The sequence below is a fragment of the Mastigoproctus giganteus genome, chromosome 2 (genome assembly GCF_048544385.1).
Source record: "Mastigoproctus giganteus isolate SK-2022 chromosome 2, ASM4854438v1, whole genome shotgun sequence".
NCBI lineage: Eukaryota > Metazoa > Arthropoda > Arachnida > Uropygi > Thelyphonidae > Mastigoproctus > Mastigoproctus giganteus.
The window spans coordinates 70,534,424-70,550,426 of record NC_143576.1 but is presented as its reverse complement, the minus strand read 5'-3'; the positions used below and the strand labels follow the sequence as shown (position 1 = coordinate 70,550,426).

At 37.3% G+C, this 16,003-nt stretch overlaps 1 protein-coding gene across 2 annotated transcripts in view; it reads left to right on the top strand.

Annotated features, from left to right (window-relative positions):
• The window catches only part of LOC150089331 (CREB-regulated transcription coactivator 1-like), a 507,055-nt gene that overhangs the window by 201,375 nt on the left and 289,677 nt on the right, over positions 1–16,003 (top strand). For both annotated transcript variants that reach the window (XM_090368506.1, XM_090368505.1), the window contains exon 4: positions 15,410–15,529. In XM_090368506.1, the coding sequence (XP_090224632.1) occupies positions 15,410–15,529 (120 nt within the window). The remainder of the gene's footprint in view (positions 1–15,409; positions 15,530–16,003) is intronic.

Below are 16,003 nucleotides of genomic sequence, written 5' to 3'. Positions count from 1 at the left end.
TCATGTGACAAACAGTTATATGGCAACTCCTTTGTTAGATGGTAACTTATTGGTAGAAACACCAAGTGTAATTCCAGTGGTAGGTGACCTGTCAAAACTTATAGTGCCTCAGTAAACACAGTTCAACAGGCCATACACATCTTCAATAGAATAGATCACTGAATTGAAAAGATCTTTTGCACATTAGATTTCTGCAAAGTGGAGCTCAACTAGATATATGATGCATATCCCACAATTTGCAGGAAAATGGTCATAAAATAAGGCCAATGCTTTACCCTCGACACCTATTCTTTCCTTGTAATTCGAGCAATCATGCCAACAAACTTCTGAATTTTGTCTGCAATGTATATGATGTGGGTTGTGAAGCACAACTGCTTGTCATTCATCGCTCCCAGATATTTTATAGTTTTAACTGATTGAAGACCGGCTCCCCATAGCATGACCCCTGGATTCCTTGTTCACTGATAAATGGCACTTGTGTAATAAGGTGTTACTCATTGTTTTTGAAACTTGAAGTCTGTACATATCACACCAGTTCTCCAGCTCTGATAAAACAAAATTAGAAAGCTCTTCCAATTGTGATCGAGAGTCACCCTTCATTAACTCGGGTCAGCATATGCTACCATATTTACATTGATGTAGTTACGTTTCAGCCATTCATTTAAGACTAGGTTCTACATCATAGTCTCAAATATGGATCTTTGTGGACATTCCCTATGAACAATTCTGGTAACTATCCCAGAAGCAGAGTTAACAGTGACTTTCCTGTTGAAGTAATTGATACCGTTCAATGCTATTGGACGGTATGAATCCACCAATTCTGGAGGCTTCAATAGTAATTTCAACTGCCTCTTTTCAAATATTTGGAAATTAAGTTGGCCACCCATGCTATATTATATATAGCATGGGTGGCCAACTTAATTTGTGATGCGATTGACTTTTTTTCTTCAAAATGTGCTGCGATCTACCATCTCAAGAATTTCATTGCATGTGGTTAAAAAGGTTAATCAACACACATTGAAAAATGTTGTTTATAAATTTTAAAATTAAATACGATTCAGAATTCTTATTTTAAATTCATACATATTTAAATTTTTAATTTATGTGAAGTTTGTGTGTTCAAGTCATCTGCCAAGCTTTCAAAATTGAGGATATACTGTGATAGGGCCAACCATAAAAAATCTTCTGTATGCAAGTCCGTAAGAGTAGAGTGATTGTTCGGCCTTTTTTTGTTTCAAATACGAAAAGGCCGATTCACATAGATATGTGGAACCAAAACAGGAATTTAAAAATTCATTGCATTTTTTTTACATTTGTCTACTTTTCTCGACAAACATATTTTCAAAAAAGTCTTTTTCTGATGATCTGGCTTTTAGGAAGATATCGTTTCGCAATGTAATAATTTCATTTTGAAGTAATATTTTTTCCATGCGAAAAATCTCACATGGAAAATTTGCTACTACTCAGTTTATATACCAGTCCCCAGGGATTGTTATTTCTACTTGTTTGTACCAGGCTCTTCACCACATTATATTTTTCTCTAACAACCATTTGTGTGTATTTCCATCTTGCTCGCCTGTATTCATTTTCGAGGGCTTGTGTTTCATTGCTTCCCCTACACTTACATGTCTGATACAGTTTTCTTGCTTTAATGGTTTCCTTATGGAGAGATGTCAGTTCTGGTGCCCACCACTTTTCCAGAGCATATCTTAGCTGGGTGTGTCTCATTACAAACACCTCCTATAACCAATCTTGTAATAATTGGGCAGCCACAGTTCCAGGTAGCGCAACAATCTCGTCCAGCATCACCACACCAGTTTTGGAATGCAACTGTTCACCTAAAGTATCCCAATTTGCTGATTTTAATAAAAATCTAAGCAATCATCCCCATTCACCAGTAGCTCTGCCAAACTATAATGTTTTTCAAGTCCATGCAGATAATAACCCTCTCACTTTGCAAGTGGTCTAGCATAGGGCTCACAATACCTGTCAAAATCTTAATACTGTACTGGTATTTTGGTATTTTTAATTTATGAAACTTGAAAAAAAAAAACATTTTTTGCAATAAATTTTGATGACAATTAGGTGCAATAAAGTTAGGAAAAAACAAGTAATTACTTGAATTCACATTTTAAATCAAACTTTTATTACAATAATAAATATTCTAGCAAAAATTATTAAGCATACAGTTATTCTAAAAACAAAAAAATAAGCATCTGCACTACCTGTCCGAATAAAGTTAGCTCTTAAGAAACTCAATAGTGTTATGGTTTAAACTGGATCTAATTTTGGTACATATTTAATTAGCAGCAGAAAACAATCTTTTGGATTCTGTGCTGGTTGGTGCTTTGCTGAGATAGTCATAGACTAGTTGTAGTTTAACCCCCCTCCCCTTTATTCCCCCATCTTCAAAAAATCTTATTTCCTTTTTATCAAAAATAAAAATTATTTCCTTTTTGACTTTTTATGGCACTATATCCGTATTAATGAAAGAAAGGGATTAAGCTTGGTGAGGAAACCAAATATAAGTTGTGGGTGGGGTTGTTTATTTATATATTAATTTTTATTTCCCCTCTACCTTAGTATTACTGTCGCGGTGGCTATTGTTATGATTTTTGTACAGCAGTTCCCCTCAAGCACTAGGCCCCACAAGCTGTCTGACTGCGTTAAAAAATGAGAATTGCCAGGAGCTAAGGAATATTCCCCCCCCCCCACACACACACGAGTGAGCTGTCTCAAGAGCAATGATACAGATATAAAACAGGCGCCTCCGTAGCCAGGTGGGAAGGAGCAGCAGTGCGTAACACACGCTTCTTGATTAGACCGGGGTTCAAGCCCGTCACCACCAAATACAGAAGATGTGGAAAGGTCAGGGAATGACCACCGCATATCCCGGAGCAATATGGCCTTAGTTGCTAATGCTCCTAAAAACCAAATAACAACAATACAAATATAAAACAAAAGTCATTATCATACAAAACTATTTACAATAAATAACTGGCATTCATTTACATCTAATATATTCATTTTTCTCATTTAATCTGTTAATACATGCTATTATTTCCATAAAATTTCTCTCAATTAACAATCTCAACTCTCTCTACAGCGTCAATACTAAACTAATTCAATCTTAATCACTTCTGATATTTCTCTTAATCAGCAATATCAATTCTCTTCACAAAAGCAATCTATAAGTTGCTAACCTAATGCTAACAATTCCATGTAATCTCTCTTAATTTAGCAATATCAATTTTGTTTACAACTTCAACCAATAAACCAACTCAGTACTGAACATTTTCATATTTATCATGTTTCTTCAACTTCAACCTTACTCTAAAATAATCTCCCACTTTATCTAAGTACCATTTCCAAAACAACACAGTTCAGAGGACTTACCTTCCTTCTCTTTCACGGTGGGATTCCTTTGTGTGGGTTCCTTCCACGGAGTGCTGTGATGTCTCTTTCTCTCTCTTTTCAGTTGAACTCTGCATCTCTGTTGTATAGCTCTTCCAGTACTGTCTTATTTCGGGATTTTGAGAACAGTTCTCTGTTAATACTGAAGGAAATTACCACAGCAGTAGTAGTAGAAACTAGGGCACTATCTTACTGGTTTGTTATTCAACTTTTGGATTAACTACTAGCACAGGAATGTGTCTGGCAGAACCCTTCACTATATAGCTGGACACTCCCAGAACTGGACCCGAACTGAACCCAGAACTACCACTGGAAATCTGCAACCCCTCCGAACAACAACCACTCTTTTGGTGCGAGCACCTTATTTATTTCCTTCTCATTTATTTATTTATTTATTGAATTGATTGCAAGTTACAATCGCCCCTTGTACTACTTTTTTATATGCAAGCGTATGTGCAAACCCCAACGGGGTTTGCATGCATTTACCCATCTTCCCCTATCTAATTTAAACCTGATCCAATCACAGTGTTATTCTTTAAACTCGCCCTTCTTCCTTTCGTGGGAGTATTTTTCCAACACAATGAAACGCTTTCACCTTTTACCTCAAGATCACCTGTTCACAATACCTTTGAACTGCTCCATACTGACATCCTTTCCCAAAATGCACTAAGTGCCACATCTTCAAGTAGTGGTGTAATAGAGGGATTAAACTATTGTTCAGAAGCTTTTAATTTTAACCCTTGTGCACCTGCCATACCATTGTTCACCATATTCCTTAATTGCCATACGAGGCCTACTGCCACTAATGAAAATATTTTCGTAATGATGTTTTCGTTATTCCTTAGGTGCTTTACTTCCACACACACACACACACACACTATACTTACTAAGAGAAATATATTTGTAAGATTTTATATCTTAGTTTCATGATATTTTCAGATTTCCATTGCATATTGTGTATAACAATCCCTCATTTGCAAATTCAGAAGTATTAATGATTTATTGTTGATTTTATAACCTTTTGTGAATAAATCATAAACAATTGTTTTTAAATTAGTACTGAAAAACCGGTATTTTTTTTTTTTTTTTTTGTATCAATACCGGGATTTGAATACCGGAAAAAAATTACCAGTATTCGGAATCGTGGAATCTCAGTATTGTAAGCCCTAGTCCAACAAGCTTTCAATGTAATAATGAAAATAAATGCTCACCAAATAAAATTTATTCTCCTCAGTTTCAACACAAATGCAAACTGCAATGGTACAATATTGATGGTTTAATCACAACTTGTTCGTCACAGGGTGACACAAGTTGTGATTAAAAACGAGAATTGTCGCATGTAAATTTCTCTGACTGCACAAAGGAATTTTGGTGCTCAGTGAATAGCCCATGATTCTGCTGTCTTGTTCATACAGATCCTGAATATAGGAAAGGTCAATTCTTTTATGGTTGCAGGTCAATTCTTTTATGGTTGCAGGCTCATCTGCAACATTTCTGTACTCATTGAGTTGTATTATGTTAACAGTCCCATTATTCTTTGTCACTCTATTTTTTGCCATTTGTTGCTGTGTACCAATATATTGCATGTTTCTAAGTCCACCCTTACATTTATTCCACTTATACATTATTATTCAAGGAGTAATCTGTCCATTCAATTATGTTTCCTTTCCCTTTTCACATTCCTGACACTTTTTATCTCTAACCAAGTGGCTTGATCTGTTCCCTCTTGATATACAATTCGCATGTGAGGGTGGTTTGCGGATATTAGGACGGTTATGGTATGACTCTCCATTTTTAGCCCAATGACTGCAGACTGGTTCATGACATTTACACGTTTTTGAAGTGTACTTGAATGATTGGCAATTGTAACAGATGCTTACGAGACAAAGTGGCCAGAGTGCCCTATGTAAGAGAAGAAATTGCACTGTGAAAGGACAGCACTTCTCTGTTTGAAATCCCACATCTGCCAGACTTGCTTCAATGGAGAGGAGGCATGAAGCCAGCATGGTAGAGGGTTTCCTAGTATGTTATTATTAGCTATATGGTGCAAGGAAGCCTGAGGCTTTTGCTGCACCAGCAAAAAAAAAAAAAAAAAAAAAAAAAAGAAATTCCCAATTTATCCAGAGAGAGAGAGAGAGAGAGAGAGAGAGAGTCAAAAGTTGAAGAGATTTACCAAGAAAGAGAAGAATGATGATATCCAGCTTAGGACCCAGGGTGTGCCAAGCCCATGCTCACCAGATGTGAGCCCATGGGATTTCACTGGGGAAGGCATTCAGATCACAGAAAAACTGTTGAACAGATTTCCAGAAAATGAGGAAGAAAGCAGGTTTCCCCAACTGGGTGCACACCTTAAGTAAATTCATAAATACACTTACACAAGCACACTTTATGTATTTAGTGGCAGACTGGAAAAGAGTACATAACACACTTGCACTCACACATTTGTATTCTTACATTCATCATCATACAGAAACAGGATGTAGGTGCCACCTAAATATGAAAAACCACATACAGTCACATTTTTTTTTTTATGATACTAATCACAAACATTCAGTCACCGTATAGTTTACACAGGTTGACCTAGCATTCACACACATTTATACAACTTAATCTGCAGAATGGGGAACATAATTTTTTTTAATATACAAATTCAGGGTACAATTTAGATAGTAACATCTATTAGATCTCTATTAGGTGTCTCTTGTACCTATCATTCTCACACTCATTTCACTCAGTACAGTTCTCTAAATAGGATGGTGCACACGTCCCCCCCCCTCCTGGTTAAGTGGACATGTTTCTCACCAAGTACAGCTGACATTCATGTATCGGGACCAACTTATAATCACTCACTCACACTGTTACATATACTTGCATGCACATATTGTCACCCAGACATACCCATTTTCAGTCAGATATCTTTTACTCATTATTTCACACATGAAGACAAATATGAGCTCTCAGTCATGCCTGAAACATGGATCTGATCAAGAGCCCAACTAAATGATGCACTGTCATGTACACCTGCCATTCATATAATTACTCTTGCAAGCCTTTGCTCATAGCCAAGACTACCCAGGCTCAGCTACAGCCATTTCATATGCTTGGACATTCACCCATAATGGAGAAGCATATGGGGTGGAGGTGAGTTTCACTTTTCCATCAGAGATGCACACAGACACAAGCTCTTAATCATGTCCAGCAATGCAGATGTGACAGAAAGCTCCAAGCATGGTTGACTGACATACAGACTTAATATCTTTACATGGTTATACTTGTAATCCTCAGCCCATAGCCAAGTCCATCAGAACTCAGCCACAGAAGGACATACACACACATGTAATCAGAACATGTGAACACATAAAATATTTCATATACATTCTGACTGGGTGGGAAACATATTCTGACAGGCCAGTCTAATTAGGGGTTGTCTCCTTTGGTAGGTGTCACAAGCAGCTAGGTATTCTTGCCTAAGTAGGGGGAGTGTCACAGTCTGTGTTGGCATAGCATGGTTGCTTCTCTTGGTCTGAAAAACTTTTTTGAGCAAGCTCAGAGAAGGTTATTTAATGCATTTCATCAGAGACGAGTAGTTTACCCATCTCTCAGTTTTATTGGTCCATTCTTGCACTTATGTCTACATATTTGGGAATGGTAATTATGGCAGGCATAAAGGACATAGGTTCAATTCTCCTCAGCTCCACAGGTACATTTTGGATCCTGAGTGAGACCCAGTTGGCACAACTTTGCATTCTGGGGGCCATGCCCTGTTAGCAAAAATGTGGCATAGAGCCTGTGGGCATACCGGGGAGATGGTTTTGGGAAACTAGGGTTATCCGGGCAGGAACCTCCTAGTGACTTCCCCTTTAGGTGCCTGCTCCCATCAACCCTTCCATAACTGGCAGAGTGTAGATAGGACCCTATTCTTCTCCTGTTTTATGTCAGCCTCCGTGTTTATCGTGATCCCTAAGATGTTAGCCAGAATTTTCTTCTTCTGGCTATAATTGAGGCTTCTCATAACTACTTCTAAGTCTAATGGCAGTGCCCCTGCCTGGACCTGTAAAGTAGGTGTACTGAGTGCAGCACACCCTTGTGACAGTTAAGAGTACATCCGCTATATGAACTCTAGCATCTTTTTATTTCTCTATAGAGTGACTCTGTGGTACCATACATCTGTGCCATAGGTAATCGCTGCCTTGTAGATAAGTGCAAGTGTCCTTTTTAGTCTCCAGTCAGCATGACTGATTCTAGCAATCATACCAGCATAGTTCCTAACTTTTTTTAGCTATGTTTAAAAGATGTGGGTAGAAGGTTAACTTATTATCAAATATCATACCTAGGTATTTCAATTCAGTGACTAGAGCTATTGTTTCACATTCTATATTAATTTGTGGATGTCTGTTCAAGTTACCTTTTAACAGAATTGATTTAGTTTTACTTCTTATTTAATAGAAGCAGTTATTAAATAGTTGCTGGGTATTATTAGTTTGTATATATTTGCCCATTGCTGGAGGGTATTGATTACTAAATTGGTGTGCTTTCCAAAACAGCCCCAGTGTTTGGCCTTAATGAGCAAGACGAGGTCATCAGCAAAGGCCACCCTCTCTGTCAAACCTATGGCCATTCCCAGAAATTCATCCAGCACACCAGGTTCCAGAAACAGGGATCCAGCACTGAACTTGGTGGCAAACCTGTGTCACTTTTCTTGTGATGCACTGTTGACTGATACCTCTCTGTCTATAAGGTAATCTTGTATTATCTAGTACAGATTTTTTGGTATTACAGCATATCATCGTCTGCAAAGAATGCTTGGTCACCATAGGGCATCAAAGGCTCCAGGGTACAAAGTCTATTGATATGGCAAACACATAAGTTTCATTTGCTGTAGTTGCCATTTTGACTGTAATTTGTTGCGTGCTTGGTGGAACATCCCTGTTTAAATCCATACTGTCTGTCTGATTGTAATTTAGCATTCAGGTAGTGTGTTTCCAGCCTAACTAATAATAGCCTTTCCAATAACTTGCCCTTTTGATTAAGGCCAGTTTTTCCAGATTCTTTAGTATTAACCTTATGCTTGCCTGCTTCCATGAAGTGGGAAAAATTAAATCCCTTTGTAAGCAGTTATTAAATAGTTGCAGGAGATGTTGTGGATGGCTTTTGGCTAGTTTTTTTTTACCATTTCTATTTCATTTAGATGATTACCTGGACATTTGTTGTTTTCATATTTTGATAGTTCTTGTTTTCGGTGCATGTGTTTGACTGCTTTAAGTGGATTGTCATTTACTGCAAACAGTGCATTAAGAATATTGCTGACTGTTTCCTCCTAGGTGTTGATAGTTGGGCCAGCGTTTGGTGTTTCTGGTGTTAACCATGTCACCTTTTGGCAGCTTGGTAACGATACGGTAAACCACTCCCCATGGGTCAGCATTACCAGTGGTACCAATAAGCACTTTCTCGGAGGCGTTTTTTTTCTGCATTATTAGGCTTATATATATATATATATCCTTAAGCTTTGGTATGTTTCCCTTCTGATATTTACCTCTGCTGGTGGTCAATTTGTTCTGGATCTCTGGCAGTGCTTCCTTGCCTGTTCACCCTTCACTGGAGCATATCTAGTTCTCGGCACCACTGGGAAATTACGTAAGGTCTGGGTTGTTTTTTCCTCATGAGGTGTCAGCTTCTCTGATAATGGTATTTGTAAGTCTCTCGACCTGTTCATTTGGATAAACCTAATTGTCCTCTTCTGGGGGGGGGGGTTATCTTTGATAAGAGGGATCCTAGAGCTTCTTGATATTTCTGCCAGTTTGCTCTTTTGACAAAATGGATAATATCATATATTGGAGGGGAGGTTCTGATCCAGTTGACACCAGCTGAAAGGTTGTAGCACAGTGGTTGGATGTGGTCCAGGCCTCCTGCATATGCCAATTTATGAATTTGTGCTATGACTTGTGTTGCCATCATAATGTCGATCACACTTTCGTGCAGTGTACTGCTTTATGTTGGCCAGTTATGGCTGGTTCAAGACTTTGTTGTGGCTTTGAAGTCTTTGAAGACTTTGAAGTCTTCCAGTTCCTGATCACTGAAAGTTCCTGGTCTGTCTGAAGTATGGCTGTGCCACAGGGTAAATCTCTAGTTTGAGTCCATTAATTTTAGAATCTTGCTGCCAGGAAGCTGCTTAGAGCTGTTGCAAGGTACTGGATAGAAGGGGAGGGCTATACTTTGATTTGGTCTGCAGTACAGGTGACTGCAGACTTCGTAAAGGTGACTACAACGTTCTCAGAAAGTTTTTAGATTCTATATAGTCGGACCAACTGATGATGTTGCCAACAGTAAATTCTAAATGCAAAGCATTTAAGGAATTAATCTTGGAAGCTAATAGGAATTTCATATGGAATGCTGTTCAAGGTTTAGGCTTAAATGGATATCAGATGAACTAATGCGACTCATGGCAGAGAAGAAAAATGCATGGGATGCATATAAATTATCAAGCAACACAGAAGCCTATGCAGAACCATAACTAGAGTGGGGCGCCAGCCCCAGGTGTGCATTTTAAGGGTGCATCTGACCAATTATATATTTTAAAATTGCTTATTTTTGATTTAATTACAGTTGGACCTATGTTTAACAAACTTCTTTATAGTGAATTTTTTGAATACCTTTTGGTAATTACATTTACGAATGGATTATGGGAGACTTAACTTTGTAGGCTTTGTTTCCACCTCTGGCCTTTAGGCAGTTTAAGCAATTATAAAGTGCAAATTAAGAGTTAAAGGGATTACCTTTCCACAATGCAAGTGGAACATAAGACATATGCATCCACCTATCCTGCATACCGAGAAGTCATGCTAGTCAACCACTTTCTATAGCCAGTAAGAAGATTAAGGTGTATTAAAGACACGGATAATAGCTTCTGGTCAACTTGCGTTCTTTGTTCAAAATAAAAATAAAAATTTTATTAAAAGAAATACTGCATTATCTTTGTACGTGCTACTTATGATTCTAGAAATTTTTGCGAGAGTGAAAACAATTATAAATTCGGGATTTATAATCACTTACGGAAAAAAATACCAGGGAGGAACAGTGTTTTACAAATTTCGAAAATAACAGAGAAATCTAAATTGTCTGGTTTTCTAATTTCTTTGTAGTTATATGTACTTTCTTTGTAGTTTATATAGAATTAAATTCTTTGTAGATATAAACGAATATTTGAAAGTTTCTTTTTCTTTGATTATTTTTGTTTTGTTATATTCATTGTGTTATTTAAATTATTTTATTAATAAATACTAGGGGGCTTCGCCCCTGCTCACTTTGCTTGCCTACTCCCGCGCACGTTTAACTACGTAAAATGTAGAGGTATACGACGTCAAATCTTTTATATGTAAAATACACACCTGTCATACACACTTATCAATATCTAATCAGGAAATGATCTATATAATTATGACCTGCACTTATATAGGTCACTTAGGAAAAGGCTTTTTGCTTTGGGTTCCATAATGCACGAGGAATATTGTTGTATCTGAAAGAGCAGGACTAAAATATTTAACTGAAATATTTACAAACTATACAAATATTTAAAATATTAAACTATTTACAAATTTCTGTATACAATATTCATTAATATACAAAAAACGTTTCAATGAAATATCAAATATTAGACAGGGAAGTATGAGGTTGGTGAACATTATGGAGGCAGTTGTCAATAATTAATTGCATTTGTTGTGATGTAATTGCCTCGCCCTCTTCTCCCATTGGCTTGAATAAATATCACTAGGAGGAAAACCTTTTTAATGTATAAAGAGATATGCAAATCATACACCATTATTTTTTTAGAAATTTTTATAAATTCATAAAGTTTGCAGAGGTATAGCAAGAGGATTCAGAGGGAGGAATTTCCCCCTGGATGCCGATATTCAGGAGTGCAAGATTGAAGGAATTATCTATCACAATCATGGGCACCAGGAAGACATGTTGCCCATGGGCATCGATGACCCTAGTTATGCTACTGAAAGATTGACTACCTGCATATAATGGGGGCATAATTATTATTATTAATATTAATAGCCATATGGTGCAAGGAAGCTTGAGGCTTATGCTGCACTAGAAAAAAAAAAAAAAGTTCCCGAGTTACCCCAAGAGACACAGAGAGAGAGAGAGAGAGAGAGAGTCAAAAGTAGAAGGGAATCACCAAGAAAGAGAAGAATGATGATATCCAGCTCGGGACCCTGGGTGTGCCAAGCCCATACTCACCAGATGTGAGCCCCTGGGGTTATAACACTTTTGTCTCATTCATAGGATTGCCTAGCTCTGGCTCTCAGCTTAAGGTAGATATAAGCAGCTAGTCTATATGCAAGTCACATTTTAGGAGGTTAGACAAGCGAAAGCAGATTATGAGAAATCTTTGGCTAAGGATGATAAGAATATTGAAATTGATGGTTCAACTGTTAATGATCCTGCTCAGATAGCTGACAAACTGAATGAATATTTTTCATCTACATTCACACATGAGGAATTCTGTAGGGAAGTGGAGGACAGAAGCTTATTAAAGTCTAACAGCGTGCTTAATGATTTTGTAATAACTGAGAGCGAAGTGGAGGAGAAATTGTTGAAGTTAAACATAAGAAAGGCACTTTGGGTGGATGGGATCTATCCAGTTATATTAAAGGAGACAGCAAAGGAAGTAAGCAAACCCTTAGTCATAATTATGAGAGCATCCTTGTGGAAGACTCAGTGGAAGTCTGCACGGACTGGAGATGTGCAAATGTATCCCCAATTCACAAAGGGGGGACAAAGAGTGACATGGGTAATTACAGACCTGTTAGTTTAACTTCTGTTCTGTGGAAGATAATGGAGTCACTGGTTAAAGAAGCATTGCAGACTCATCTATACGGACTGCAGTAATAATTCAGACACAGCATGGGTTTCTTAAGGGAAAGTCTTGTTTAACAAATTTGATTGGATACTATGATGTGGTTACAAAGTTTGATTGGTTGGTTTTTAGGAGTTTTATAGCATGTCAGCAGCTAGGTTACAAAGGAACTGGATGCAAAAAATAATTTTGATATCATATACTTGGATTTCAAGAAAGCTTTTGATAGTGTTGTGTATGGAAGGCTACTGCACAAATTGGAGCAGTATGGTATTAAGGGCAAGTTGCTACAATGGAGAAAAGGGTGATTGAGTGGGAGAAGTAGAGAGTGGTAATCAATGAACGCTGCTCTTCGTGGACTAATGTATTTAGTGCGGCCCCTCCAGGGTTCGGTGTTGCGCCCATTGTTGTTTTGTATATTTATCAGTGATATTATGAAAGTATATCAGGCTTAATATCCAAGTTCGCAGATGCTAAGTTGGCAGAGTTGTTAATAACAGTGCACTACTTCAAAAAGAAAAGTTGGGCAGGTGGTCTCAGACAGTTTTTAAATTCTATATATTGAGACCAACTGTTGATATTACCATCAGCAAATTCTTATTGGGAAGTATTCAAGGAAATAATCGGAGAAGCTACTAGGCTTTTCATATTGACTAAGAAATACTTTTCGAGACTTAGACCAAATTGGATGTCAGATGAACTAATGACACTCATAGCAGAGAAGAAAAGTGTATGGGATGCTTATAAATTATCAAGTGAAGCAGAAACCTATGGTAGATATAAACTAGTCTGTAAAGGGATGAATCTCATTGGTCCACTTGATATTGATGGTTCATCTGTTGTTGATCCTGCTCAGGTTGCGTTAAACATAAGAAAGGCATTTGGGTTGGATGGGATCTATCCAGTTATATTAAAGGAGGCAGCAAAGGAAGTAAGCAAACCCTTAGCCATAATTATGCTAAGTAAAAACTGAATAAGTATTTTTCAATCATTCACACATAAGGAATTCTTTAGGGAAGTGGATGCAAGAAGTTTATCAAACTCTAATAGGGAGCTAAATGATTTTATGATAACTCAGAGGAAAGTGGAAGATAAATTGAAGTAAAGCATTAAAAATACACCTGAGGTGGGTGGGATCTGTCCAATTACTTTAAGATAGACAGAAAAGGACACCATGTCTCTGATATCCCAAAAATATTTGTCTTTGATGTCTTGACCAGCACCTCAAATTCATCAAATTTATTTACTATATTCCTAGCTTGGTGTACATGCAAGTATAAATGCATCTATTCTTACTCTTAGTTACCCCAACACACAGCCCATGTGGGCGCCTCCGTAGCCAGGTGGGAAGAAGCAGCAGTGCGTACCACACGCTTCTTGATTAGACCGGGGTTCGAGCCCGTCACCACCAAATATAGAGGATGCGGAAAGGTCAAGGAATGACCACCGCATATTCCGGAGCAATATGGCCTTAGTTGCTAATGCTCCTAAAAAAAAAAAAAAAAAAAAAAAAAAAAACACAGCCCATGTATTTACTTGTTCCACGATACTCCCTGCAGTCCTTGAAATCCCCAGCACCTTGCTTTCCAGGCTGCTGCTCATTCCAAACAGAAGCAGTGCAAGAATCACTTTCATTTCTGCCTGAGACTACTGTTAATCTATTAGTCTGTGAATCCCCCCAACCTAGCAGTTTTCCGACCCACCTAACACTGCCTTGATAGTATCAGCAAATATTCAAGCACCCTTTCTGTTTAAGTGTATCAAATCCCTGTAGAAGCAAACACTCCTGTTAACATACTGAGAAAAATTCTACCCCATGAACCTTGCACAATCTCTCTAGGACCGAATTGATTGACAATGCTCTTATCATATACCTCCTCCTCTTATCCTGTCTAGGCTAGGAGGAGGAGGTATATGATAAGAGCATTGTCTATCCTGTCTAGGCAGAATTTCAGACACTTTCAGATTTAACCCTAACTTGGTAATTTTTTTTTTTTTTTCAACATTGTCCTGTGCTTGTTAAGTAGCGCCTCCGTAGCCAGGTGGGAAGGAGCAGCAGTGCATAGCACATGCTTCTTGATTAGACCGGGGTTCGAGCCCGTCACCACCGAATGCGGAAAGGTCAGGGAATGACTGCATATTCTGGAGCAATATGGTCTTAGTTGCTAATGCTCCTAAAAAAACCAAACAACAGCTTGTTAAGTAATTCCGCCGGTCTCCTACTCTTAATATCATTAGTGCGAATGTGTACAACAGTATTACCTTTTGTGCCCTTGAAAGATGATATCTGCTCTACAGCGTCATAAACTTGTGCCCCTGCTGAAATACCTTGGTGGGTAAGTGGATAGTTTTGATGAATTTGGAGAGGAATTGTAGAAACTATTGAAGGGGATGGACAGGATGATTTTTTTTTTTTTTTTTTGCTGATGATGATGTGTAAGTTTGCTTTCATGCATAATATGCCCCTACTTATACTAATACAAAAGGTATATTAGAATCTATATTACTTAGTACCATGTTGAAGGTTGTGATGTGAGAAGTCACTAGTTGGTAGCTTAAATAGCACATTTGTGTATTATTGAGTATTCATAATCACTTGATTTTTATCTTTTGGATTACTTAAAAAAGAGTGGTATATACTAACAACTTTCACATACTGTCAATATTTGTTATATAAGTGAATCAGAAATGTCAATGATAACCGTTGAAACACTGTGCTGCCTTGTTAAACATAATGAAACAAGCTTGTGCTTACATTTGGGAAGAGGATGCTTTCACCATTCATTGCAATTTGTTATAATTAGGTGTATGAATAATAATTTAAATATAACTTATTATAATCCCTATTCTAATTATATTTATAATAAAAATAAAACTGAAAATATACTATGAGTTCTATGTGTTTGAATTGCATTATCTATTTATAGAACTTTTGCATTGTTTATATTGATGGCTGTTTGCAGTTCATAATTGGTCAATGATTTTGCACAGCTTGTATTTATGGTTGCCGTGTCATCTATAACTTGAAACAAACTTCTCCAATGTAAAGTATTCACTTTGTGTTGATTTTTAAATAGTAGCAGTTTTACTTATTTAGAATGGATTTTAATGGGCTTCATTGATTGATTTCAGAGTGCACTTAACAGTTTGGAAGACATGAAACAGGGAAGAGAAGCTCTTGATAGAGTTCATAGGGATAGAGGACGTCATGCAACCCCTCATCAAAATCGAAGATTTCCCTTTGAGAAAAGGGTATGAAATATTTTTATATATTGTTTAATGTAATGCCTTAAAGGTTTTGCTGAACACATTTTGCTTCCCCTGCAGGCAATCTGCATGGTAATTAGATTTTACCCAGACATGCTGAAACAGTTTCAGTGTGACTGTCACAAAGCTGTGATGATGCTTTCTTTTAGCTGTCTCACATTATGAATCTTTTCATGTCCCCATATAAAAAATCAAGTGGATAGAGTTTCTAGTAGTTTCTTTGATATTTGATATGGGGATCACATTCCCATATCAAAAATCAAAGGATAGAGTTTCTTGTAGACCAGACTGTAGGTCTATCTGTTCTGTCATGTCATTTAAGAAACCTAGCATTCAGAGCTTTCAATTGCTTCCTGTTTCTTTAAATTGGTTAAACCACTGATGAAATCTTTTTGTCAAGTATATCATCTCTGTTACGCATGTCAAAGATGACACTGAATTGTAACAGTTGACTTAATT